We start from the raw sequence: 27607 nt of genomic DNA, 5'->3' as shown, positions 1-27607 counted from the left end.
TGGCAGGCCCTCACTCCTTCCCGCCAGGAAGTTATTTCATGCCCATCGCTGTTTGTGGCAGGCTCAGCATTCTCGTGGGAAACTTGCATTCACAAAGCACCTAGTTACAAATTGTAGGCTACAGGCTAATTTAAAGCTAACTGAAAATCCTCAGAAGGGAGGATACACCAAATGGAGCATTAGTATTTGAGAGAAGGGATCGGAGAAGCTTTCTGTGAAGTGTGGATTCTTTGCTGAATCCCATGGATCCATTCTGCTGGCTCTTGCGTCAGGAGAAGGCTCCTTGCACTGAGAGGAGAATGTCACTGCTACCAGAACAGATTCACAGGATCCAACCTAGTACATCTTCGAATGTATTTTCACTGATGTGGAACCAGCCTTCCCGGAAGCTAGCATAAAGTTCTGCTTATTCATTAAGGAAGAGTGTGGCTCCTTAGGGGATACCTGTAATCCCCTCCTTAGCCCCTTTTGTTCTGTGTAGTGTCCAGCTTGACAACACACCCTCAAAGTGACTGTGACCTGTTGGTAGAAATTTTGAGTGATATTGACCCAAGCTCGTTTTTTGACTATCCTAGCTCACAGTGTAGAGCTGACCAGAGGACAAGCAAGCCTGAGTTACTCCCTCAATAGCGCATCTAGCTCTGCATGGAAGTCCAGAGACATTGTTCAGCACCTCTGCTTTTATCTTTCAGTGACGCGGTTTTCAAATGTAGTGTGGCACTTTAAATAGGATATTTTGAGTGCCCTCACTGCCTCCGCCTCACTCCTGTGGCATTATGCACTTTAAACTCTATGTGGCTGTAGGCTAGCAGTTACATGCAAGAGTATTATTGTAGATGGAAAATTGGGAGGGGGAGCTTAACATTGGCCTGTTGTTGCTGGCCCCCAGAAGCGTATCTCTTTCTTCCTGTGTCTTCTGCCTCAGCACATGTGTGCACAGACATCCACACCATAATGTGATAGCAAGACCCTGTGTATTCTTGGGGCAAAAGCCTGTTTTTAGCCCAGATATGTAGCACATGAAAAGCTGGGATGCAGTTGCTTTTTTTTTTTTAAAGTGGGCTAATCCTTTTTCATTTGATTTAAAGAGCTTGGAAAGGGAAGTCTCTGCATCAGACAAAGCTATAATTTTTTTTAAAAAATAAAGGAAATGAGCCACAGCAGAGTGAAATAGTTTCTACTAATTTTTGTAGCATACTTTGAACTTTAGGTTTTGAATAGGGGTGGATTATACTCTCTTGGGGTCAAAAATTTGACTGAAATTCTGTTCGTTCTAGAGCTCTCTATATATACTCCTTCCTCGGATTATCCCATTCCTTGGTGCATTGCTTATTGAGATAGCCTCAAAACTGGGCCCCGTATTAAATCATATGGGTAGGGTGCCACTCTTTTGAATATTGTCGCTCTAGCAAAAGACACAGCCAGAGTGATGCATTACGACCATGTTGGGCACACAGTCATAAGCCAAGATGGTATAACTGAGGAAATGTCCGGATTGCACATCATGGATACAAGTGGGTGACACCCACGCTTACTGTGGCCTGGCTTTGATAAGATGTTTGGGAATCTGAGGAGAGGAATATTCAGAACGAGCTACGGTCAGTCAAAAATCCTCCCATCTGATTTTGGCCAACTTCATATATATACTATTCCCTGCCCAGTTCATAGACATTCATTCTACTCTTTATTCCTTTTAAAAGGTAAATGTATAGACATCTGACATAGCTTTTTAAAATTACTGCTCTGTGAATCTGAAACATAAGATTTACATTGCTTGTTTTTTTTTTCTTTTGGCATTCTGAGGTTTCTTATTGTACTGTTCTTTTTGGTGATGTTGTATTTGCTTTGTATTTGCAAAATAAACAAACAGCATTCATTCTTCACTTCTGGTGCAGCTGAAGCAGGATCCAACTATTTTAAATTGATCAATAGCAGAACTGCACAGTTTTGCTTTAGCTTTTCCAAAATCCAGGTCTCAAATTTATCCCCTTAGTCTCCCAGTAATCTCCAGATTTGTGAGAAGAGAAGGAAAAGGGAGGTAAGAAGATGGTGGCTTTTATAGATGACTTTTGGGAATGGGGACAGAAGGAGAACAAGATATAACTAAGAAGATAAAGACTTGTACAAAACATATTTAAAGCAATTTAGCAAAAAAGAAAGAAAAGAGAAAAGCTCTCATGTTGAACAGCTTTAAAAAAACAATGTGAATGAAAACTTAGCAACTTGGTTAGGAATCTCTGAGAAAATTCTATAAATGTATACTTGAAATTGTTTGTATTTTAAAACAAATGCATTTTTCCTCTTTAACACTGTGTAAAAGAAACGTTATGCATGTGAGTGGTTTGAAAATTAAATGGTTTAATACTCAAAGCCAAGAGTATTTATTTTACTGACTGTTCTCTTATTAGAACTGTAGCTTCTTGTTTGACTGTGGTGCCATACCACCCCTCCGAGTAGCTCGAAAGAGCTTGGACCATTCAGCCAAGATTTTTCACATACTGTTTTTTGGAGTGCTCTGCTTCCACAATGAAGAGTTGGTCCTGATTTGGTAGCCTTTCCTATGTACCTGCACCACATTACCCACCAAACCAAAGGCAGCCTGTGCCTAGGACGCCATGCCAAGGTGGTGGTGGAGCATGTACTAATCAACAGGGGTGGCTGGCTGGTGGAGTGCCTATTGCAAGCCCTGCCCTACCCAATTCTGTAGTTTGTAAATAAGACAGATAGCAACCCTCTGGTTTTCATTGAAGCTTTTGTGGCAGAGGAGTTTCCAAAAATTATGAGGCCATCAACAATTAATGTATGACCTTGGCTAGGGCCACTTGTGAGAACACAACAGCTAAAGAAGCCCTCTAACTCTCATTTACGAAGAAGTGACCAAACAAAAGAAATTTCCTACGGTGGGATGTTATATATATCTAAGGCTAGAATACCTTTTCAGTTGCTGTAGTCCTAAAGATGAGTGATGTTATTGATGGCAAATTTCTACTGTTAAGTTGCTATACACTTTTTTAAAATAACCCTGGTGATTCATATTACGGGGGAGTGGCTTCTAAAGGGCCTACTTGCTCTTCCCATTCTTCTGTACTATAAAGGAGTTAAGCATAAGGGGAGAAAATCTACAACCCTAAAACATTTTTGTTAATGTCTTTATAAGCTCTCATCATCTTGCTGCTTAACAGTAGGGGCTCACTGGAATATTCCATTAACTAATTGCAAGTGTTTCTGCATAAACGAAGTTGTTGACACATTTGGATATATTTTATCCAAACAATTTGTTCTTCCAAGATTCAAGCATTCAAAGAGCTGTGTAACTCCAGCAAGATGGGGATGGCACATAGGGGAAAACAAGACTTAGAGTGAATGGATTAATAGCAGAAGTGATAGTATCTTCATCGGTGAAGGCCCCTCCTCTGGCTTTTGACATGTAGACATTTGGGGATATAACTAAGATGACTAAGAAAAATATGGTCTATATGACAAGCTGTTAACCTGGATGCTATTCCCGGTTTCTGAACACATCAAAATGGAGGAGAGGCATAGGGAAGACAGCATTTTATTAGCTACATGCCCGAGTGGAGTTGAAGAAGAAGAGGCAGGACCACCAGACAACAGAAGAAATTTAAGGACAAGGGTTGGTGACTCTGCCCATGAAGAGGATGGCGTTGATGGCAACTTCCCTTATGAGCACTAGGAAGGGCCTGTTGGCGTTGAAGACTACTTTGGGCATTGGAAACGAACGGCCCATCACCACAACTGTTGTGGCAGCTGCTGCCTCACTGCCTTCCTCGTTCACCTGCCAATCAGATGGAAGATGAACATGCATCAGGAACCAGCAATTTCACAGTTAGCAGCACTGAAGACCACTGAATGCTGCTGCTTCCATGAGGTCCTTACCTTGAGAACATTGCCAAAAGCCATGTGGTTACTTCCTTTTTTGCCCTTTGCGCTCCCTCCCAAAGATGTGAGCGCTACTAACTGAGTCATCCCTGGGTTTTGTTCACTACTTGGGGAGGACTGAGAAATGGCAAGTTTGAGAACTCCTGAACTTTCTCAGTTCTGTGAATGCTGTGAGAGTAATATTGCACCTGACCCCAACACCTCAACTTCCAGCATATGTCTTTGACAGAGGAACAGTCAGGCCTTCCTCCCTAAGTACAAAGCCAGCGAATCCTGTTGACGCAGCCACTGCTCTCTCCACATACACAGATCCACTCTCTCTTGGGACATGTTTTCATGCTGTATGGCTTCTAAACAGGACTGAGGTCAGTGTAAGTAAGATAAGTTCAAACTTACATAGAAGCCACATTATTTGACTTTGTAGCCTTGCTATCTCTTTCCAAACATGCAAACCAACCAATAATGAATTCTTAAATGGTCTCCATTAAATCCTGATGTTTCACACAGATTCTAAAATGAACCCTTCAGCAAACTCAAGTCCTGGTGGATACTTAAGAGTGCTATCCTCAGCACAGTTGTATCCTTTTAAGTCCATTGATTTCAATGGCCTTAGAAGAGTGTAACTCTGCTGAGGATGGCACTGTTAGTCTCCACCATTGCTTATGTCCTGGTGAGACGCAGCACTAATGAGCTGTGCTTTCCTTCTTGGTGGCTGAGTTTAAAAATCTCATTTTTGATGGCGGAAACTTAAAGCAGCAGCAGGAAGTTGAAACCTTGACTTACCTCTAAGAAAGCTTTGTGGAAAGCATCAGAGACATAAAGGTCATCACGGCCCCCAGAAACTATACCTGGAAAAGATGAACTGTAAACTGAGGCAATGCAACCAGCTGACTGTGAGAAAGCAAAATGACACACACGTTTATAATGTAACAGAATAACAATGATATATTGTTAGTTGATTGCTTTGCAGGGGTGGGGGGATTGAATCCAGAATGCTCCTTGGTTTCCTGAGGAACTTCAGACAATGAAATGGTTGGGCTCACTGTTAGAGCACAAGTAGAGAAAGCCTCAAAGCAATCCCACCAAACACAGATGAGAGCACAATATCATGCCTTATCTGTGATGGCAGCAAAGCAAGCTCCATTGTCGTCCAGCGTTGTGTTTGTGCAGTGTTGTCCAGCATGTGAAGGGGGCTCTTATCTCAAGCCCCAGAGGATTGTGACCTGGAAAAATACTGGCCCACTATGATGCTTTTGTGATGCATTTTGCAGATAAAATCATTTGCATTCACCATTACTTGGACACCAGAGTTGGACTGGTTTAATCTCAGGATGCAATTAAAGTGCAGTCTGGTCCTAGTTGTATGGATGTCTTTTGGTTGGGTGAGGCCTGCTGAAGTGGACAAGGTGCTTCGAAGTATGTGGCCCTCCAGTCTTGCCCCTCGTGGCTAATACAATCACAGACTGCATTGGTCAACTGGGTTCAGGAGGTAATAAATGCCTCTCTATGGGAGGGCATAGTTCCAACCACTTTGAAAGAGGCGGTTGTGAGACCTCTCCTGAAAAAGATACCTCTGGACCTAAAGAACCTAAACAGCTTTCACCCAGTGGCTAATATTCTATTCTTGAGCTGGTTACAAAGCTTCAAGGCAGTCTTGCAAGAGACAGAGTATTTAGACCATTTCAAATTGGATTCAGGCCTGACTTTGAGATAGAAATGGCCATGGACCTCTCAGCGGTTTTTAATACCCTCAACTATGCTAGCTGGTGGGGCTAGCTGGGCTGGGAGCGGAGAACATTGTGCTTTGGTGGTTCTGCTTTTACTTGGCCACAAGAGGGTGCTGAGAAATTGGCACTCAGCCCTCTAGCATTTTATGTCAAAGGGTTCTGAAGGGTTCCCTCTTGTCCTTCCTACTATTTAGCACTTACATGAAACCACTGGGAGAGGTTATCTGGGGATTTGAAGTGAGGTGTCACCAGTATGCAAATGACACCCAGCTCTATGTCTCCTTAATTAAGGTAGGTGGATCTACGGATGTCCTGAATAAGTGCCTGGAGAAAGTAATGGGATGGATAAGGGCCAATAAACTACGGCTCAATCCAAACTACACAGAGGTGCTGTTGGTAAATGGAGAAAGTGCTCAGGCACTACGAAGGCAGCCTGTCTTGGAGGTGGTTACACTGGATGCTGCTGGAGCCTGGCCTACAGTTGGAGGCTCAGGTCTTGTCTGTGGCACGTAGTGCTGTTATCATTGCTGGCAGTTTCACCAGCAATGACTGTTCCTCAGAAAGCCAGATCACACTTTGATCACATCCAAGTTAGATTATATTAACATGCTCTCCGTGGGGTTGCCATTGACAATGGTCCAGAAACTTCAGTTGGTCCAAAATGTGGCAATCAGGCAGTTACAGGGATTGCATCATTTGCATGTTGAAAGATCTGCACTGGTTACCCATCAGTTTCCAAATACAATTCAGAGTGCTGGTTCTTACCTTGAAGGCCCTAAACAGCTTGGGGCCAGGGTATCTGCCTATCAAGCCCTTCTTTCTGTGCCCTCTCCTTCTGAAGTGAGTGGGTGGTGAACAGAGACAGGGTGTTTTCTGTGTTGGCCCCTCACCTTTGGAATGTCCTCCTCTCTGAGGCTCACTTGGCACTTTTACTTTCTTTTAGCAACAAGCCAAAACTCATCTTTTTTATTCAGGCTTTTAATTAAGGGTTTTACCTCACCAGGTTTTTAATGGTCTGATTCTGTTTTATGGATAGTCTTTATGCTTCTTATGTCCAATGGCTTGTGACATGGTTTTAATTGTAAGCTGCCTCCAGCAAGGCTCTAGAGAGGTGGCATAGAAATATCCTAAACTGATGGCTCATTTTAGCATGGAGGAAAGTTACTCACAACACTTGCAATAAAAAAACAACAAAAATAGATGCTTTTAAAGAGGGAATGGCAGTTGGATGTTTACTGATTTTGGCCATGTTCTTAGTGGTGAGAGCCAGTATGGAGTAGTGACTAGAGTGATAGGCTAGGATTTGGACAACCCACCGTTTGATTCCCTGCACTGCTCTGGTGCTTGCTGGATGACCTTGGGCCAGTCACACATATTCAGCCTAACCTACCTTACAGGGTTGTTGTGAGGATAAATGGAGAAAAGGAGAACAATGTGAGCTGCTTTAGGTTTCCACTGGGGAGAAAGGTGGGGTATAAATGAAGTAAAAATAAATCAATATAGCGGGGCATGAGTGGCTGCATGGACCACAGAAAACTGCAGCTATGAGTCTTGCCTACTGCAGCACCAACCTAGCTGAAATTTAACAGATTGCAAAAGCAGGGATAACAGGTTTAATGCAAGAGAGGTTCTCTGGCGGCTTTGGATTTGGTGAGCAAAATGCCATGACAGGTTTCCTTTCCTCTAATTCAGGTCAGACGTCTCTGGAATGCATTCCATGTGCGGTTATGTATTATGCAATCAGTACCAAGTACAAGCTGGCTTTAGGCTAATGGGTTTAGGCTAACTCCAAAGGAAGCTTCTTCTACCCTGGCCTGTAGGAACACTTGGGGCAAGAATCTTTAGTTTCTCCAACAAACGCCCAGTCACAGCAGAAATGATGACTAGAAGTTTGTGTGCAAATTGGCTACTTCAAGCAAGTCAGTTTCCATCATATGGCCAAAGAAAGAACGTAAGAGCCCTGCCGGATGAGACCACTGAGCCGTCTATTACAGCATTGTGACCGAGCCCTAAGATTCCATATGGCTCAAGAGTGCCACCTAGAGCATCTGGATTCCTGGACCCCTGGGGTTTACATGAGAATAACGCTTTATACTCCATTCCACATTAAGGTTATCTGGACAACTTAATCCTTTTTTGACAAAGGGGAACCAGTTGAGCCAGATTCCCTTTTTGTCATGTTAGTGCAGAGCCATTAAAATGGCAGGGCCATCCTGTAATAATTCTCTGATTGGTGGAAATAGTCTCTGACATCAGAGAGGGAACTTTGCTTGGAATTGGTCAGATCTGCTAATCACTCTCACCATGGAGGCTGGCTTAGTCAGACTCCATTGCCCATAAACATCTGGGAGCTCTGGACTTTTCTTGGTTACCACTTTGGAATATCTGGAGCTCCCAAGACCAGTGGGCCAGCGGTTAAGGACTCCTCCACTATCTTGGTACTACAAGGAACTCTGTATATGCTCGGAGGAACCTTCTACAATTTACGTAAAGTGTGCTTAGCTGAGTTAGCTTAACATCATTGTTTTAGATGATAGACTGTGTACTGTGTGATAGTGTGCTTTTCCCTGGATTTTGTATTTTGTCCTCCTTCCTACTCCTTTTGAATCTCCACCCTTTCTCCCTCTTTTTTTCTGTAATGAACTTTTTTTTTATAAAGGCATTTTTGGCTTCCTTGGCTCAACCCATTTCTCTGGGATATTTCTCTCTCTTCCCTACGTGCCAGGCCATTTGGGCGCTACCCAGTTTACTATAAGATAGTTTTTCAGGGTTTCTACCCTGTTGCTTTGTTATTTTGCTAGGATTGAGCTGGAAGGGCAGCTTCCTAGCAGATCAGTCTAGATGTTCTCAGGAAGTCCCTGAGTGGTAGCAAGCAACTACCAGAGGTTTTCCAGGGGAACCTTGGCCTAAGGTTGTTCCTAGCAAGGAAAGCCATTTGTCCCCCCTCCCTTTCCTAACCTTAACAAGCATCCTGTTTAAGGACCAACAAACAGAGCACAGAGGCTAAGGCCTTCCCTTGATCTTGCCTCCTAGCACTTGGATTCAGAGGCTACTGCCTCTGACTACGAAGGTTCTTTTTTATCACCATGACTAATAGGCATTGATGGTCCCTCCTCCATGAATCTGTTATATCGTGGCAAGTTGTGAATTTGGGGATGCTCCCTTATTGAACCCTTTAGTATTTTCCCCTGATCCTTTAAGGCCGAAAAGCCTGTGTAGGAGTTTGGCTTCATTTTCCCTTCATGTTGTGGGCTGTGTGTTCTCTGCTAAGCAGAGGCCAGGGAAGGCCCTGCTTTTGTTCAAATGAAACTTTCAAAACTTTAAACGTGGTGTGCTGATGGAATTATCACATTGTCTAATCTGCTTTTCAAGTCATCTATATTTGTGGTCATCATTATATAAGGTTGCCATCTCCAAGTTGGGAAATTCCTGGAGATCGGGGGTGGGGGGTGAAACCTGGAGAAAGTGGAGTTTGGGGAGGGAAAGGAGCTTGGCATGGCATAATTCCATAGAGTCCACCCCTCAAAGTAGCCATGTTCTCCAGGTGAACTGATCTCTGTGGCCTGGAGACCCGTTGTAATTCCAGGAGATCTCCAGCCACTATCTGGAGGCTGGCAACCCTATTATCATATCTACTGGCAGTGAATTCCAAAAGCAAGTGTGGGCGGGGGGGAGGCAGGAAGAGAAGGGAATTAACAATGTGTGTGCAATGTCTACCACTTTTGCACGAATCACTATTAAATTGGACATATAATTTTGAACCCATTTTTTAAACTGTTGCAGAATTTCGATTTCTGGTGGCAGCAGTATATAGCAGCAAAAGAAAAGCCGTGTAGGTAAATTAGGTGGCATAAAACCTATTTTGATAGTGTAGGCTGGATATTGCAGATGGAGGCTGGATCTTCTACTAGCAGAGTTGCTTTCCTCTAGCAAAAGGAACCTTCATGTGGCACAAGGCAGAATCTGGCACTGAGAAGTCCTTCCACCAGAAGGAAGTACCTCCACTAGAAGAAAGGATCAACAGTATCCCACTGACTACAAGGGAGCAACAAGTGAGGCACAGAAACATGTATTCTCGGAAAATAAGTATGCCTTTACAATTGTTGCTATTGTTTAGAGAACTAAATACGAGAATCTCAGGAATCCAAATGGTTGGTCACCAGCATCCATGCATGAGCTTTATGATGATTGCAAATAAATATTGTGGCAGTTCCTACGCCCAGAACACCAAATATTAAGTTGGTTAACTAAACAGACACATGGCATTCTCTATCCAACAAAAGTTCTTCAGGACTGACCTGGCAATCTGGCATCTTGCGGGCTGAAGAGATCCTCCAGGCCCATTTGTTGAAGTTTTTCCTTTACGCTGAAGCTGTCCTCTATCCGGAAACGGGGCACGTACACTGACAGGGTGACCTCATGGAGGGAATTCAGCCAGCCTTGCAAGCTGTCAGATGTCAGCTCCCTCTCCACATTGACGAGAGGAGTATCCTTAAAGGGAAGAATCAGCACCATGGTAATATCTTCTCCTTTGTATGGGAGCTCCAGCACCTGTACTTTGGAGCTTGGGATAGAAGCATAGTGAAACGTGGCTTCCTGGAACATGGAAGGCACAAAGCAAGGCTCGGCAGTGGCTCTGAAGAACTTCTCCAGTTTAGTGTTTTCAGAACGGAACTTTGATTTCCAGTGGCCCTGGGAACCAATCAAAAAGAAAGAGAACAATCAGCCAGATGCTGAGCAAAGACTGCCATGGGGGCTAAAGCAAATGGGCTTTCTTATACTGACTCTCTGTTGGTTTCTTGCTCTGAACTTTGTAGTTGAGCTTTAAATTATAAAAAAGTTGCTGACCTCTGTTTTAACAGCTTCGCTCAGTCTTGACAATTAGGCTTGCTTAAAAAGAGAAAGTTTCTCTTCCTCTTTGACATCTTCCCTCCCTTCTCAGTCCATACTTACCTACCTTTCATCAGTTGCACATTCCTTATGGTCTCTTCTCCATACCTTAAAGTAAATGGTATTGACCAGCACCAGAACAGTCTGATCGTTAATGGCTCCTTCTGGGATCACGTCTGTGATGCGCCTCTCTGTTTTATTTGCAATCCACTCATTAATGAGACTCCTGGACAGTTCTGGCTTCTCCTGAAGACAGCAACATGAAGAAAGGGTAATTTTCACATGGCTCAGTGAAAGAGCAAAACGCAAAAGGATGGAGGGATGTCCCCCAAAATGGTAAAACGTCAAGCCCTGTGGGATCTGATATGGTGTTTGGAGATTGAACTAATTTTTTCTGCCTCTTAATCTAAGAGCGCAATTCCCTCCTATGTGAGGCCACTGAAATTTCTCGGTAACTTTTGTAGGCTTATCTTTGGCTCTAATGTGAGGGAAATAAGCCAAAGGCAAGAACAGCTTAGATGGAGAAAGTAGGGGCTAGCCATGTGTGGAAGAGTGGTGTGAACTCACCATAGTTGCCAACCAGCAAAATCATGCAGGCCCGATCAGAATCTTAACCAGTTTCCAGAAATGGAGGGTGTAAAGCCAAGAAATATCCAGCAGGATTAATTAATTCATATGATCCAGTCATCGGAATTCTATCTAGATGCTAGGCATGCCATTCACTACCCATTTGAGCCATTAGCTAACCCTAGATTTCCTTTACAAAGAAATAGTAAGGACTTGCAGCTTGTAGAACCAGAGATAAGGGGCAGAATGTGTGAGCAAACTTCTGCCCCATTGTTTATTGAACAATAAGCCGTGAGGGGAATCACATTTCTGACTGACAGACTTGATACACCTCTCCCCAGCCGCCTTTGATGTGGTCTAAAAAAAAGTTTGAGCGATCCCTGGAGGTAAAAAGACATGTCTTCTGACCCTTCCCCAGCTTTTTTGTAGTAGTTGCCAAGAGCAGACACGAGGGAACTGATAAGGATGCAATGTGCTTGATCTGCATAATCAACAATTAGTGTAATATGCATACGCAGTGGTGTGGATTTGGAGAATGAGAACGCAGAAATCCTAACATACACTCTTACTAAAGTGTTATGTGGCTGCATTTGTAGTGTAGTTGGCATAGTTGGCAGTGTGCCTGTGAATACATGCAGCTTGTGCTGCTATATAAAGAGATGTATCACATTAGCTGGCATTAGGGGTTCGGTTTCCCAGCTGCAAGAAATGCCAACCAGAACACAACACAGGCCAACTCTTTCCCCAAATCAGCAGGGTGATGATGCACGGACAGAATGTAAGTTGCACACATGCACTCAGGCACCAGAATTTTTGAGAAACTGGCTGCTCTAGAGCTGGATTGCTATTACAGCCAAATCTAGAACCATAGAAATGCAGGATTGGAAAACGGGGAGATGGTCTAACAAACAAGGGACAAGAGAACTTTCAGAAGAAGATGGAGTGTACACATAGAAATACATAGCTGAAAAAGCAGCAGATAAGTCCCTCCCCTCAGTACATCTGTAACTTACTTTGAAGTTCAAAGGCCACAGTTTGGCTCCATAAACCACCTCACTGATATTCTGGTAGGTCTCGTTGAAGACCAGGGACTTCTCTCCAAACAGGCGGTTGGCTGACACCAACTCTGAGGATTTGTTGGCTTTCTTGTACAGCCGACAGTTCAGTTTGGCAAAAAAGAAATGGACTTGATCTGATGTCTTCTCTGAAATAGTGTCAAATTGGAAAACCTAGAGAAACAAAAGCATGAGCAACGGAAACAGATAAAAATGGATAAGTCAACATCCTGAACACTTTGGGGTGTGGGAAGACCCAAGCTAGTTTTGTAATTGGGAATTAGGCCCAGATGTGCAGGAAAGCTAGTTTAGCAGAGGACAGCATTGGCAAACAGAAAAAGGTTCCCCGGGAAGTGATCAACTTAAAAAAAAAAATTAAAATTCCCCAGACTAATCCAACAATTATCCAGCCTATCATTGCTTGAAAAAAAGGAGGAAGATAAATTGACACTACAACATGAGCTAGTTCGGAGAGCTCATCGTACACTGCAAGTGCCAGAAGTGGAAGTTCATAAACCTGAATGTCTCCTAGGGGCAATCCGTTTGAAGCCAAGTAGACAAGGCCAACTGTAGGGTGCCCCGGCCTCATCTCCTTTTGTGCTTTCAAGTAGTGCAAGGAATATCCTGTAAGGAAGCAACGTCCAGGTACCATGTTTCCTGGAGCAGAATAATAGACTGCTCACATAAAAAGAGTACAACTCCTGGAATTTGTGTTTGAGCCTCACACCCTGCAATATTCCAGGTAACCAGCTTAATAGAATTCTCCAGTCATTGCTGAGGGGTCTCTGTAGCAGTGCTAGAATCTACTATAATGCAACCGTTCCCCTTCTGGATTGTAATCTTGAGTTCTTTGGTGGGGGGGAGGGCAGAATCCCACATTGGTACTCCTTCATGAGTTGGAGATGCCCCATTGACTGGAGCGGAGTAGAAAAAACTTCAACAGGATTCTCGAAAGCTTATGCTACAATAAAATTGGTTAGTCTTAAAGGTGCTACTGGACTCTTTTTGATTTTGCTACTACAGACTAACACGGCTAACTCCTCTGGATCTAACTAGGTTTCTGCCTTCATTTCTCCAGATTTTCCTGCAAAACCTTTTAATCATTTTATCCTGCTCAGACAGAGTGAGGAAGCTAAAGGAGGAAAAGAGGTTGGCTTCAGTTGCTCTCATGGATCTCCATTTTGGGATCAGGGCAACAGGGGTGGTTCAGCGGACTCCAACTGGGGACCCCTCAATATGATCTCTGTTCAATCATACCTTAGAGCACTGTGCTAGTATGTTATAAACCTGCCCAAGAGAGTGTTTTCCTGAGGCACGTGCTGTGTAAAACCTAACATCCCATAACTCCTGGTTCATTGTTAGTGTTTTACCTCAGTTATGTGTTTTGCTGAAATAAACTTTGTTCTTGTTTACTTTTAAAAGCAAACCATCTCACATCTGTCAGTTTACCTCAGTTATCAATCCAGTCTTAAGTGGTGTGTACTCTGGCCCAGATCTTACACCTCAAACAATTTTCTCATTTAACTTCCCGCTGGGAACCCTGGTGGAGTGGGGTAGGTGGGAAATTGTGTTGTGAAGGAGGGAAATCTCTTACACACCCACACAAGCCAATTGACTTTAATGCACTTAAAAAGATATAATGGTACTTAGGATTGCACTGCTAGAAAATCAGCTGAGTACATTCTAGGATCAAAATAACTTTTGTTTAAGAGAAGAGTTAAGGCATGGAAATTGTAAATTTAGCACATTGATTATAATTTGTGAAGATTTACACCTAAAAATTAGACTCCCTACACCTACACTTTGCTTTTATCTCTCAACTAGGTATTTGTCTCTGGGAGCGTGTCCAGGTTCAAATTCAGCAGGTGCAGCTTTCCCAAACAAACACACCTAATGAATTTCTGCCTGGTGCATCTGTACAGGACACAATAGCTTCCCATTTAAACCCCCTCCAAGTGAAATAAATATCCAAGAAGAAAATCAATAGGTTCTCCAATCATGTGTTATAAACTAAAGAATTTCAGCCAGATTCCTTCTGTAGCATCAAGTCTAGAAAATGTTAACAAAAATCTAGCTCATAAGGCTTCCAAAATAAACAGCTGTGTGTGTATGAAATGAATTCCAACCTGATTCATCTGTATAAGGTATAATGCTGATCCACCATACCTAGTACAGTGCAAGTCTAATGCTTCATTGGACTGCTTTAGCAAGCCACAGTATTATTTATTGCATGAATGAATAACTAGTCAAGACAGTAGCAGGGGAATCATACAATTACCACAGAGTCGTGCCCTGTTCCCCTGCTCCTAAGTAATATTTTCCATAGCAGATACCTGTGAAACAGAACATCAACTGAGTTTGTTCAACTTTTTCCTCGATAAGTGTAAAATTATTATTAATACATTGTATTATTTTCTATGTTTAATCATGCAAGAAGACATATCTAAGATTACTGTTAGCTAGCTGTTCTGAACACAAAAAACACAGTAATGCATCTAGGTGTGCAAGGATAACATTATAATTGTCTATATCAATGAGTTAGTATAGGAGCCATGAATGGCTTATTTTGCAGAGCTATATGAGTACTAAGGAGAATTAGGTTTGCTAGTTGTTCTAATTTTGTCTAGATATGCCAGAAAAATGTTCCAAACCCACAAAAAAAACCTTGTATTTTGAGAGGGGACTTGTAATCAAAAGCAGAATTTAACACACCCCAAGGGGGGAAAAATCCTATCTGGGCTTTACATCACACTTTCTAGCATGAGTGATCTTTGCAAGATTTGTTTTCTAATGTCAGATGAAGATACATACACAGCGAATAAGATGAGACTATTTTAAGTAGCAGCACAAAACACAAGGGATAAATTTGTACAGTCAAATGTTGTGTATTGTCCTGGGAGATCATTTGTTGTATAAAACTGCTGAGGTATGTTAGTTTGCAAGATCAGCTGTTGCAAAGAGGCCTGGAAGTTTACACATAAGCTGTAATACGGTGCTTTTGCCATGATCAATAGTTCTAAGCAAAGAAACTGAACTAATACATACAGACCAAATTCCACATAGAGCAGAGAAGATGAACAAGCCTTGAAAATTGGTCGCTTAGACTTAAGCATAAAGGAGGTTTAGACTTACTCCTACTCTTACATTACCTTCATGAGTTGTTCAAGGGTGCTGCCGCAGGCCCCAAGCTTGGTCATGGCAAAGGCTGTGGAGATGCTGAGAGGGGACATAAAGATGTTCTCATTGTCGTTCTTTGAGTCAGCTAAGTGCTTGTAAAAGAGAGCAGCAAAGCGGGAATTGGCCCTGGACAGCTCCCAGACACGAGGGTTGGTAAAGTCAGGGATTTTCTCCTCTTCAGGCCCTACACTCACACCTTCTTGTGGTTTCTTCTCTGGGTTACGGTAGATGCAGATGGGGTTTACTGGGATATCTCGTGGCTTGGCAGTGCAGATATCCTCCACTAAGCGGTGCTGGGGAGCTACAGCAGACCACGTGCAGGCAAACAGTAACAGCAACAGATGCATCTTCCTGTAATCGGATGAAAAAGAAAGGAGGGGGGAACTAATAAGAAAAGATGCCGCTTTCTTGAAAAATGTCTTGAAAGGCATAGGCTGCTGTGCAGCACAATGCAACAGCCAGCGCCATAACAGAGGCAGCAGGCTTTTGCTGCTTCTAGAATTACCAGCTCCCTGGAGGAATACGCCCAAGTTGGCATCAAAATGACCGACTGATCTTCAGGGGGCAAAAACAACAATAACAAAAAGTTAAGTGTGACATCTTCCATATTTTATTTGTTTAATTCATTTATCGCCTTCCTTTCTTGTAGAGACTCAAGGTGGATTACAAAATATTTTTTACACAGTTGATCAGATATCATGAGACATTCAATAAATGATGCATTGTTTAGGATAAGCACCAGCAGACATTTAATAAACAATGCAATATGACTAGGATTACAGAACTGGAAAATAATGCAAATACAAACACGCAAAAGCATGACATACTATAATGCAGAAAGTGGGTTACATAGAAGACAATGTAAAAAAAGCAAAGTAATACATACAATAAGCATGGCAATAGACTACTGTAAGCTTTTCTGTTGTTTTGAACCTGCCTTGGATCTTTAATTCAGCCCTCCCTTCTCTTACCTAAAACTTTTACCTCAGGAGGGCTCTGGTCACACAACCAGTACTCTTTTTATTTCCACTCACACAGAGCTTCAGGTGTTCTCTACTTTACCCAGAGTTTCTTAAACCTTAACATCTTCCCTTCTTCATTTGTGTGACCTATAGCTTCTTCCCAAAAGATTTTCGCTGCCTCCAAAGGCTCTTGTCTTAGATCTCTTCAGTTTAATTGGTATTATAAGAATGCTTTTTTATAGATGATAGTTTAGGACAGAACAGTCAGCGTGTGAGGGGGAGGAGCTGCGAGGTAAATAGATTCTTTTTTCCTTAAAAAAGTAGAATTTATTTTTAAGAATGTGTGATGGCTGTAGAGTATTGATAAGTGTATTGGTTTCAGAATAGGTTAATAAGCTTGGTGGTTTCAAAGTTGTTATATAGTCTTAACACTATATTCACAGACTCAATCACAAAGACTTATTTTCCGCACAGATCTTCACTAACAGAATAAACTCTCTTGTCATCCACACAGACACAGATTCACTCAGGCCTTTCCACACAGCTTGCCTGACCTAGAGAGAATAGCTCTCCGAGATAAACACAGGCTCCAACCTCTTTACTTGAATTAGCCAGAATGACACACTTTCAAGCTTCCAGTTTACCTGACTTAGCCAGAATGAACACTTTTTTCTCAGCATTCTGACTAAACACTCCAGTTCACTTCATCCCCTAGGGTTAGGGTTGCCAGGTCCTTCTACCTGCTGGGAGGGTAGAGTCCCTGGCACTTACCTTGTGCTGGGCACGAGGTCCTTCTTTGCATGTGCCTCAAGAATGATATGATGATGTCACTTCCGGAAGTGATGTCACCACGCCAGCTGCCCAAGCGCTCCCATGTTCCGCATGGGGCCAATTTGGGTTTCAAATCAGCCCCAAACGAAACGAAGGAATGCTCCTATGGCCAGCACAACGACGTCGCTTCTAGAAGTGATGTCACTGTGCCTGTTGGGAGCGTGCACAGCATGCGCACCTGAGGTGCCTGCTGGTGGCTGGGCAATCAGCAGACAACGGGGCAAATCCCTGGGAGTTTGCCCATCATTAACAGGCACCTGGGAACCATACACAGGGTTGCCAGGTCCCTCTACCCTCCCAGTGGGAAGTGAGGGATCCTGGCACTTACCCCATGCCAGAAGCATATTGTCCCTCTCATGTGCGCTTTGCATGTGCATGCTCCGCAGAGGGGGGTAAGTCACTTCTGGGGATCACATAACTGTGCTGGATGCGCAAGTGCTCCTGTGCTCTGCATGGGGCCAGTTCAGCCCATTTGGGGCCAAAATCAGCCTCAAATGAAGTGCAGGAGCGTTCACATGGCCGGCACAATATCAACCCTGGAAGTGATGTCATTACACCCCCTGGAAGTGCGCACACTGCGTGCGTTCCCAGGGTGCCTACCAGTGGCAGGCAACCTCTGAGGGGTCTTGCCACCTCCCACCGATCACTGGCAGGTCAGGGGGCAAGAAGGCCGCCCCCCCCCCCGGGAGTTTGCCTACCACTGGTGGGCGCCTGGAAACCATATTTTCAAAATGCCCATTTTGATAAATCATAGAAGTATGGGAGCAGGCCATTCCAAAAGATGGGAACCACCACGGAGAACACAGTTGCTGAACTTGCCCATTTGCAGGGTGGCACCTTCAGAAGGATTTGCTCAAAAGATCATCGTGGAAAAGGCAATCCTGCAATCCTCTCCCAAGGCCATCAAGGGTTTGTAGGTGATAACCAGTACCTTGAACTGAACCTGGTAACTGATTGGTAACCAATAGAGTGACTGTAGAATGAGTGTAACATGCATACTTCCAATATTAACTAGGCTGTGCCATTTTTTTCCTACTGGTGTTTTGAGTTGACTTTAGGGGCAGATCCAAGTGGGATCATTAAAATAGTCTAGCCTTGAGATAGCCATAGCATGAATCCACGTGGCCAGATCAAGGTATGTGGGGGGGGGGCATTTCTTGGGCTAAATGAAGCTGGAAAATGAATTTTCCCCAGCTGCATTAACTTGCTTCTCAAACAATAATGTTGGATCCAGTATAACTCCGAGTTTCTTAACTGTGCCAGTGAGTGTTGGCTGAACCCCATCAAAAGAGGTCCTTCAAGTCCTCCATCTTCTCAATCAACATTACCTCCATCTTGTCAGAATTCAGTTTCAACATGTTTACATGTAGCTATTTAACCCCAGCAGTCAAACACTGAAATATAGAGCTGGCTGTCACCAGCATATTGATTACAGCCTATTCCAAACCCCCGAATGATTGCTCCTAAAGAGATTGAATAGCATGGGCTGATACTGAGGCATGTAAAACCCCATTAGATAAATCGCACACTGATGACTAATCTCAAACAGGAAGTATTAGCTCTATAGCTCACTGTAAGCTTCAATCCAGTTTTTCCACCAACACTATTCTTGATTTCACACAGTCCTGTTCACGTTGCCTAGCTTCAGTGCCAGATCCCACCTTGAAAGTGGGAGAGGTCAGTGGGGGGCAACCATGTGGATAGCCTCCAAGATTTTCTTATTACAGGCTCCCACGGTGGGCCTCAACAGAGCAGTCAATTGTCATCTTAAAATCCCCTAGGGCTTTTTGTAAACCAGTCAGATCCATTAGTCTCTGTGGACAGATCATTTAACTCTCCCCTCATTCCTGCACTGAGACTCACTGGAAAAGACAATCATACTAGGAGAAGTTAAAGACAATAGGAAAAGAAGACAACCTTATATGAGATGTATTGTCGAAGGCTTTCACGGCCAGAGAACGATGTTTGTGGTAGATTTTCCGGGCTGTATAGCCGTGGTCTTGGCATTGTAGTTCTTGACGTTTCGCCAGCAGCTGTGACTGGGATCTTCAGAGGTGTAGCACCTCTGAAGATGCCAGTCACAGCTGCTGGTGAAACGTCAGGAACTACAATGCCAAGACCACAGCTATACAGCCTGGAAAATCCACAACAACCATTATATGAGATGGATTGACTCAATAAAGGAAGCTACAGCCTTCATTTTGGAAGATCTGAACAAGGGTGTTAATGATAGGATGTTTTGGAGATAATTAATTCATAGAGTTGCCATATGTCAGAAGAGACTTGACAGCACATAACACATGTATTCCTGCAGAGCATCAGTGCTACATTCAGCTGTGACTTGTTGAGGCAACAGTTGAACAACTGCATAGCCCGAACCTCTAATTCTCCAAACCAGACCTTCTCCCAAAGATTAAAAGCAAGCAAAAAAAAAGCCTAAAATGTGTCCTTTGTTATGTGTAGGACCCATCACAACCTGAAAGAGACCCACAGTGTTAGCAGTCAGACCCCTCCCTCATGCAGAAAAGGGCAGTTTATGGATATGAATATCATAAACCCCTTCCTCATATGCCATGAACACATGGCACTGCCTAGCAAGCCAGAACGGTTCTCAGTCTGGCTGGAGCTGGAAAATTACCAGAATGTGAGTTTTAGGTGGTCTGGCCAATTGATGCCTGAGAGAGTGACAAGTACCTAAGAACAAACAGGCCTCCCAAGACCTAATGGCTAATTTTGTCAACACCGTTCCTTTCTTCCTCGACCCTCCATTCCTAATTGGAGCTGTTTAGGGGGACCTGATGGCTCTCCCCATCTAGCAACTGCTGCGTCATCAGCCCCATTCACACCTTTTGTCTACCTCAGGTAGAGCCATTGCCCCAGGACTTGTTTTGCCTTAAAATTAGACTTCCCCAGCCATGTGCTCTGTGTATGTGTTCTGGGACCCATCCACACACCCTCAGGTTACAGCTGAGCCCTCCTTTCGCTTCCCTGAAGTACTGAGCGTTTTGCTGCTCCTCCACAGACCTCCCTTGAACCACTTTCCCATTTCCTCACTGTCATTGGCTCTCCATTACAGCTGCAAGACCAGGATGCCTACATTTCCCATCAAAACTTGAGGGAAGCTGACATGTGTCCAACCTGTGTCAGGCGTCACTTGTAGCTTGGCTTTCAGTTAGCTCTGCGACTGTGTGTATGTTGTGTGTGGTTCTCTGTACATTTGCCTTTTATTTCTCTGTTAATAAAAGAAATCTTTCCTGTAGAACATCCACTTGTTTGAGAGTTCTCTAAGGAAATAATCCTGGTATACATTGGTGGAGATCCCAGTTACCTCCTCTTGCTGTATCTCCTTGAATGCTAATTCCCCCAACTCACAAGGAGACCCCCCTTACAGTAACAGTAGTGACCAGCAAAGCTACAAAATCTTGAGCCAGCCCAGACAATTGCTGCATCAGGATGGGAGAATCTGTAATGGCCAAACATTCTTTTGTCACGGGGCTGTTAAATGTCCAGAAAAGGACAGAAATAGTGCTTGCCTCTTAATTGCAAAAGACACCAGTATCCACACGTCACGTATGATACTAGGATTTATAGTAAGGAAACCTGATTTTTTGGTGCCAGAAAAAGTCAAACTCAGGTGAGTTCAGTTCTGCTTATTTTTAAATAAATTTGCTCAACTTCCAGACTTTTGTTGAGTTGCTCTTTGAAGAACTGGTGTGGTAGGAACGAAACGAAGAGCCGTTTCACAAATTATGCAAGGCAAATGTGAGCTTCCTACGAAGTTGACAATCGGCAGGGGGTTACTGCTAATCTTGGCTCCTGGATGAGTGGACTGTTGGGGACAAGCTAGACAAAGCACCGAGACTTCTGTGTTTGAGCTCTCAAACCCCCCACCCCAAATTGTAGAGGAATGAGAACCTAATGTGGACTAGGACTGTGGCACAGGGGAGCAGTTAAGCCTTCCCCCTGTGCAATTTTTCTGACATGAAATGGCCCCACTGCCTTGCTATTTGCTTCACTCAGACAAACACGTCCCGAGTTCCATGCATAGGATTTCTGGCATACTATCTTGGTTGGTCCTTAGATTCTCATGAATTGGATCCAAAGCACCTCCAGTGGAGTAAAGCTGGCAGAGTGGGATTTCCCTACCTTTTCCTGCTACTGTATGTTGAGCTGCCCCCAAATTCTTTTTCTGAGGATGTAGGAAAGATAAATACCTACAAAAATCACCTCCCCCTCCGCCACCAACATTATGGCATCTTCAGATCCAGCCCCCATGGGTGCCGAAGTGTTTTTCATTTACAACTTACGAGTTGGATCCGACAGGTTTCTGTTCTGCCAGTACATCCACATCCACCAGAAGGTGTACGATTTTTGGCAGTTCTCTCCTCCCAATGCAGACCCCTGTATTCAGTGGTGCTGTTAGATTACTTTTAGACTCTAGACTTAACAGTCTTGTGCTCCCCCTTTATATGGTAATTCCCATGTACAATGTGAAGCTACAGCCAGTTTTGAGGGTCCCTGTGCTAAGCCTGCAAGATGGGGCCCTGAATTTCTGCCACAAAGTCCAGCCATGAAAGCACCACTAGCCCTGACCTTATACCTAGGGTTGCCAGTTCCAGGTTAGGAAATTCCTGGAGATTGGGGGGGGGGGTGGAGCTTGAAGAGGGCAGGGTTTAGGGAGGAGAGAGACCTGAGCAGGGTATAACGCCATAGATTTCACCCTCCAGCGCAGCCATTTTCTCCAGGGGAACTGATCTGCGTCACCTGGAGATCAGTTGTAATTCCGGGAGATCTCCAGCCACCACCTGGAGGCTGGCAACCCTACTTACACCCAATGCTGCTCTTGGTGATCCTTTAAACTCCTCAGCAGTCTTGCAGGGGGCACAACAGACAACAGCACAAGGGAGGAAAGTTCAGTTCTATAAGCAGAGCTACACTTGTGGATCATTGGGTCCAAACTTATTTCTTTACCCATATGCCTACAAACATAATGTATGAAAAGGGTGCATGGTTGTCATAGGGCTGTGGGTGGGTGGATGAGCTTAACTGGAAGTGATGGCAGTGAGAAGGAAGAGGCAGCCATTCTTCTTCACCCCTGCAATCTCTCACTGATTGCATGCACTTTTTTGAATGTGGGTCCAGCAGTATGCAAACTAGAAAATTGCTTTTTTTTTTTAAGTGAGATTCTCAGGAATGCTAATTCTACTTCACAAAATTCTACACACACAGAACAGTTGATGGTGTGGCCTGTCTTGTTAAGAGAGCATAAAAACCATCCTGAAAGCAAAGGCAGCCCACCCCTGCAAATCCAATCATGTCATACTGGGGTAAAGATAGAATAATTAACCATATAATTGGCAACTTGCTGACTTTTACAGGTATCCCCAGAATCTACCACCTGAGAGGCCTTCAAACTCTGCCTAGTGTTAGCACGGTAAACACTAGAGAAGCACGACCTCTTACCTTATTTCTGTGCTGTTCCTCTCTCTCTCCAGAAGAATATGGGATACAAGAGCAAGGGATTGGTTTGCTTGCTTTAGATGAAGACCATCCCAGTTGGTAGGAGTTTCTCTTGGTCTCCGGCGTTCAGCCAGAGCCAAATCAAGGTAATGTGAAAGGGGGCGGCCCCTGGAGGTTGGAGGTCAAAGGCTGATGGCCAGTCAAGGCAGATTAAACAAAAAGTGGGGCAAAGCAATGTTTGATCTGAGAGCCGTTTTAATGTTCAACTGAACAGGAGACAATGTTTGAACACCCGACACACACAGCTAGACTTCGGAGCCACCCAGGCAGGCAGCAGTGAGAGAAAGTTGCTTCCTACACAAACCAATGCCATCTTCAAATTAACATTTTTACGGCTAATTGGCAGGCCTTCTTAATGGGCAGTTCCACTGAATCACAGCAAGGGTCTTCTTAATAGAGATAGGTACCAGATTTAGAACAAAATCTTTACCCCAAACCCTGTGAGATTAAAAAGCAGAGTTTGCTAGGATTAGAACCTGTATATTGTCATATAACAAACAGAACAACCAGAAGATTAGGGAGTGGGGGAGAGATGGGGGAAGCTGTGATCTGGGTTAAATCCACATTACTCATTCTAAGTCACACGTTCCCCGCATTCCCCATGCAATCCCGAGTGCCGGTCACATTACCTCATTAAACAGACGCATTTCATTCGCATTTCTCCCGAATATGTGGTCACAGGTTTTCAACGGGAGTTTCACGGTGGCCGTGAACGGGCCAATGCGCAATTTACGTGTTTTTAAAAACCATCCCCCTTCCTGTCTCTCCGGCCGTTCCGAGAGTTCCTATTGGCTGATTCAACTTGCAAATGCTCCGTAGTCTGCAAAAGACTGTTTTTGACTTCATAGCTTTGGATTTATTGATTATGCTGTTTCTGAATCAAATCTGGTAGTTTGAAAAATCATTTTGGGGTGAATCCATCCTCAGAATGGACTCGTGAAACTTCCTTTTTAACTGTTTTTTATTTTTTTTATTTTATATTACTGTAATATCGAAATTACGAAATATCAAAATAATGACACTCCAAGGAAGTGAAACTTCAGTAAAATTCAGGCACTGAAATGTCCTGCATAGGAAATGCCCACGAAAGCTTCCCACATGCTTGCAAATTTCCAAAAAAGAAACGGGAGAGAGCCATCAGTGCTGTCAGTGGGGGAAAGAGAGGCATCATTATCTTCAATGATGGTTCTTTATAAGGCAAGATCGAAATAAAGTGCGCTAAAATTTTTTTTTAAAAAAATGGGCGAGAAAAAAGGTCCTGCCCAAAAAAGCGGTTTTCGAGCGGCTGAGGGACGCACGAGAAAGACTGATTGGAAGCAGGAATGTGAACGAAGAGGGAAAAAATCGCGGATTGGAGGCAAACGGAAGATTTCCGATAAACATGCGGGTAATGGGTGAATGTGGATTTGACCCTAGTTGAAACAGCCTTATAACAAGGACAGGGAAAAGTGGGGGAAGGAATATATAGGTATGGGCTGCAGATATTTAAACTAGTTTAATAGTTGTTCCCTCCATCTGTGAACTCTAATTCTGTGAGGGTATGTGCACTAGGAATCTTGAACTGAGAACTTCCAGTACTCCACAGAACTACAATTCCCAGAATACTTTTGTCTGGAGCCATTGCTCTGAAACAACTCTAGAACCCCTTTGTGGAGACCAGGAATATTGGGCTGTTGGGGACCACTGACACGAGTAACTTCCCAGCATTTTCTCCCTATCTCCGAGGCAGGTTCAGTCTCTTGGTTTACTCAAAGAACTAGACAAGTTGGTTTTTTTAAAAGTTTATTTATTTAGGAGATTTTCATGTCAGCTCTCCAGAAGCCTGGAGGCAGCTGGAGTGTCCATGGTGGAAGATTCATGGTAACAATCACAATGATGAAAAAAGTGCACACGCACACGCACCCTCCAGTTAATAGCAGACTGGATATTGCTGGGGACAATTTTGTTATTTTTTACTGATGAAATCTCCATGATCAGCTCTTACCTGCAAGCAAGTTTGGACATATGTCCTGTAGTGGATATTTAGCAGAACTATCTGTGAGGGCCACCTGTCATTTAGATTCCTGACCATCCTGGTTAGTAAAATACATCCTTGGTGGAGGGATCTTCCCAAAGTCTTTGAAGATGATGTTATTAGGCCTCAGTTGAATAAACCTTCTTTGGACAGAGTAGTTTTGGTCAACTAGAGGAATTTTAATTTTTTTTCTTTGTCTGGGCAAAATGATGCAGCAGATGGTGACACAACAGCTTCAGACTTTTCTGAATGATACCAGTCCCTGACCCTTTTCAGCCTAGTTTGGGTACTGAATCATCATTTGTTTCTCTGGCAATCTGCTTATAAATGGGTAACATATCCTTTCTGGTCCTTCTTCATTTGGAGCCTTTGGAGACCACTCTATTTTGTTAAAACATTGAGAAATAGGAAAGCAGGTGAAAAATATATTGTGGTTGTTTCGGTCAATGTTATCTGATAGACATTCACCAAAGAACTGTAATTAAGTATATAGAATCCTTTCACTGATGCCTTAAGTATCCCTGCTATGGCACTGAGTGCCTTTGTTTTTCCTTGGCCAGTGTCTGTGGTCAGGGCATGAAGTCAATTCACCAGTTGCTATGGGGATTAGAACTGCCACATCTCGACAGCTGACCAAACATTGCAGGGGTTTAACTTCCCTTTTCAGGATCCCCATGTGAAGAACCAAAACAGAGTAAATAGCACGTCTTTAAAAACAAGTAACCAGTACACAGAACATAAATCCTTATGCCTCTTGGGTTTCACGTTTCTAAGCAGACATACACAAGCGGGGACCTGCTGGGGCTTCCAGGGGGCATCTCATTTTCCCCTTCCCCATATCCTCTTTCTCTTCCTTGCCCCCCATAGCCCCTCCCCTTTACCTGCTTCCTTCTCTCCTTTCAACCCACCTGTTTGCCCTTCTGTCTTCATCTCCCCCCACCCCCAACCGCAGCCTCTTCCCTGTAATCAAGTTCTGTAGTGCCAGCTCAGCCAGGCCCAGTTGCATGGTGTGGAACTGCATGGACTTGGTGGGGATACTTCACTTTCCTATGACATTCTGATGGGCAAACGAGAAGACTGTGGACTGGACTATAGGACAGTTCGGTGGATAGGGAACTGGTTAGAGGACCGCACCCAAAGAGTGGTGGTCAATGGCGTTTCATCAGATTGGAGGGAGGTGTCTGGTGGGGTGCCGCAGGGCTCGGTTTTGGGCCTGGTATTTTTCAATATTTTTATCAATGATCTGGATGAAGGAGTGGAAGGGCTGCTTATTAAATTTGCTGATGATACCAAATTGGGAGGAGTAGCAAACACCCAAGAAGATAGAATTAAAATTCAACAAGACCTGAATACTCTGGAGAAGTGGGCAGCTGTGAATAGGATGCAATTCAACAAAGACAAGTGCACAGTATTACATCTGGGCCACAAAAAGGGGAAGCACAAATACTGGATGGGGGATACACTTCTGGGCTGTAGTATATGAGAGATCTTGGGGTAAGAGTGGACTGTAAACTAAATATGAGCAGGCAGTGTGATGCGGTGGCAAAAAAGGGCAATTCAATCCTGTATCAAAGGGGCCATGGCGTCGAAATCACAGGAGGTCATAGCCCCTCTCTATACTGCCTTGGTCAGGCCGCACATGGAGAATTGTGTGCAGTTCTGGAGGCCTCACTTCAAAAAGGATGTGGACAAAATCGAGAGGGTGCAGAGAGCGACGAGCATGATCAGGGGTCTGGAGACTGAGCCCTACGAGGAAAGGCTGAGGGCCTTGGGAATGTTTAGTTTGGAGATTGAGGGGGGACATGATTGCTCTAAGTATTTGAAAGGCTGCCATTTGGAGGGCAGGGAGCTGTTCCACTTGGCAGCAGAGGATAGGACCCGAAACAATGGGCTTAAATTACACGCAGAAAGGTACCGGCTGCATATTAGGAAGAACCTTTTCATGGTCATAGTAGTTCAACAGTGGAATCAGCTGCCTAGGGAGGTGGTGAGCTCTCCTTCACTGACAGTTTTCAAGAAGAGGCTGGATGAATATTTGTCAGAGATGCTTTAGGCTGATCCTGCACTGGGCAGGGGGTTGGACTAGATGGTCTGTATGGCCCCTTCCAACTCTGTGATTCCCCTGTATCCCCTTCCACACACTATTTCCTCTTTCCTTTCTCCTGGCAGCCTTCATATGCTCACCTTTCCCTACATCTCTCTCTCCTTCAAATCCACTAAAACAACATACTTTTTATCTGTCCCTCATCTTCACCTATATTTCTTAATTCACTTCGTTTATATATTGCCTTTCTCCACAATGAAGTCTCAAAGCAGCTTACATCATTCTCCTTGCCTCCATGTCCTCACAACAACCCTGAGAGGTAGGCTATGCTGAGAATGTGTGAATGGATCAGTCACCCAGTGAGCTTCCAAAGTGCAGTGGTGATTTGAACCTGGGTCCCCCAGCTCCTACTCTGAAACTAATCGCTATACTACACTGGCCTTTCCGGATGGGGGTTACTGTTGAACAGTAGCAAGCAGCCCGGCCTCAAAGGTCAAAACGTATCTGGAAAAAGCCCTACTTTTTACTGACAGCAACCAAGTCTGTAATACTGACTTAATGCTTATGGTTGCCTAGCAACAGCCACTATAAGAGCATCTGGTTAAACCTACAGGTGTTCCTTTTCATTTGTTTAAAATCCTCAGTTCTTTAGATTTCAGATTTTTCTGCAAACCTGCAGCATTGAAATAAATTTTACCACTCTTTAGAATGTCAGTCTTCATACTCTCAATTACCCTATGATTAAGTGGACAGTAGTTTGTCCAGGATACTCTAGACAGCACACAAACCAACCATTTGACCTGATAGCAAATAAGCCACTGGTGTGTCAAACAGCTAATAGGGAAGCTCATACGGCCAGCTAGGATCTCAGCTTGAGAAGAAAATGGAAGTTTTCTGCCAGAGAATATAGTTCACTGCTC

At 43.8% G+C, this 27607-nt stretch overlaps 1 protein-coding gene across 2 annotated transcripts; it reads right to left on the bottom strand.

The window, feature by feature from the left end:
* Positions 1-3540: 3540 nt before the first annotated feature.
* Positions 3541-22690, bottom strand: SERPINC1 (serpin family C member 1). 2 transcript variants are annotated; one of them, XM_054979824.1, is made up of 7 exons: positions 22573-22690; positions 15289-15667; positions 12098-12313; positions 10626-10763; positions 9926-10319; positions 4684-4748; positions 3541-3796 (listed from the first exon to the last, which is right to left on the bottom strand). In XM_054979824.1, the coding sequence occupies exons 2-7, from the start codon at positions 15661-15663 to the stop codon at positions 3623-3625; spliced, it is 1362 nt and encodes a 453-aa protein (XP_054835799.1). In that variant the 5' UTR covers positions 15664-15667; positions 22573-22690; the 3' UTR covers positions 3541-3622. The 2 variants fall into 2 exon arrangements, with proteins under 2 accessions (XP_054835799.1, XP_054835798.1); XM_054979823.1 differs by lacking the exon at positions 22573-22690 and adding an exon at positions 21417-21513.
* Between the last annotated feature and the right edge of the window lie 4917 nt (positions 22691-27607).

The sequence above is a fragment of the Eublepharis macularius genome, chromosome 5 (genome assembly GCF_028583425.1).
Source record: "Eublepharis macularius isolate TG4126 chromosome 5, MPM_Emac_v1.0, whole genome shotgun sequence".
In the NCBI taxonomy this organism is placed as follows: domain Eukaryota; kingdom Metazoa; phylum Chordata; class Lepidosauria; order Squamata; family Eublepharidae; genus Eublepharis; species Eublepharis macularius.
Note: the sequence above shows the minus strand (reverse complement) of the source record. Positions and strands in the feature narration are given on the sequence as shown.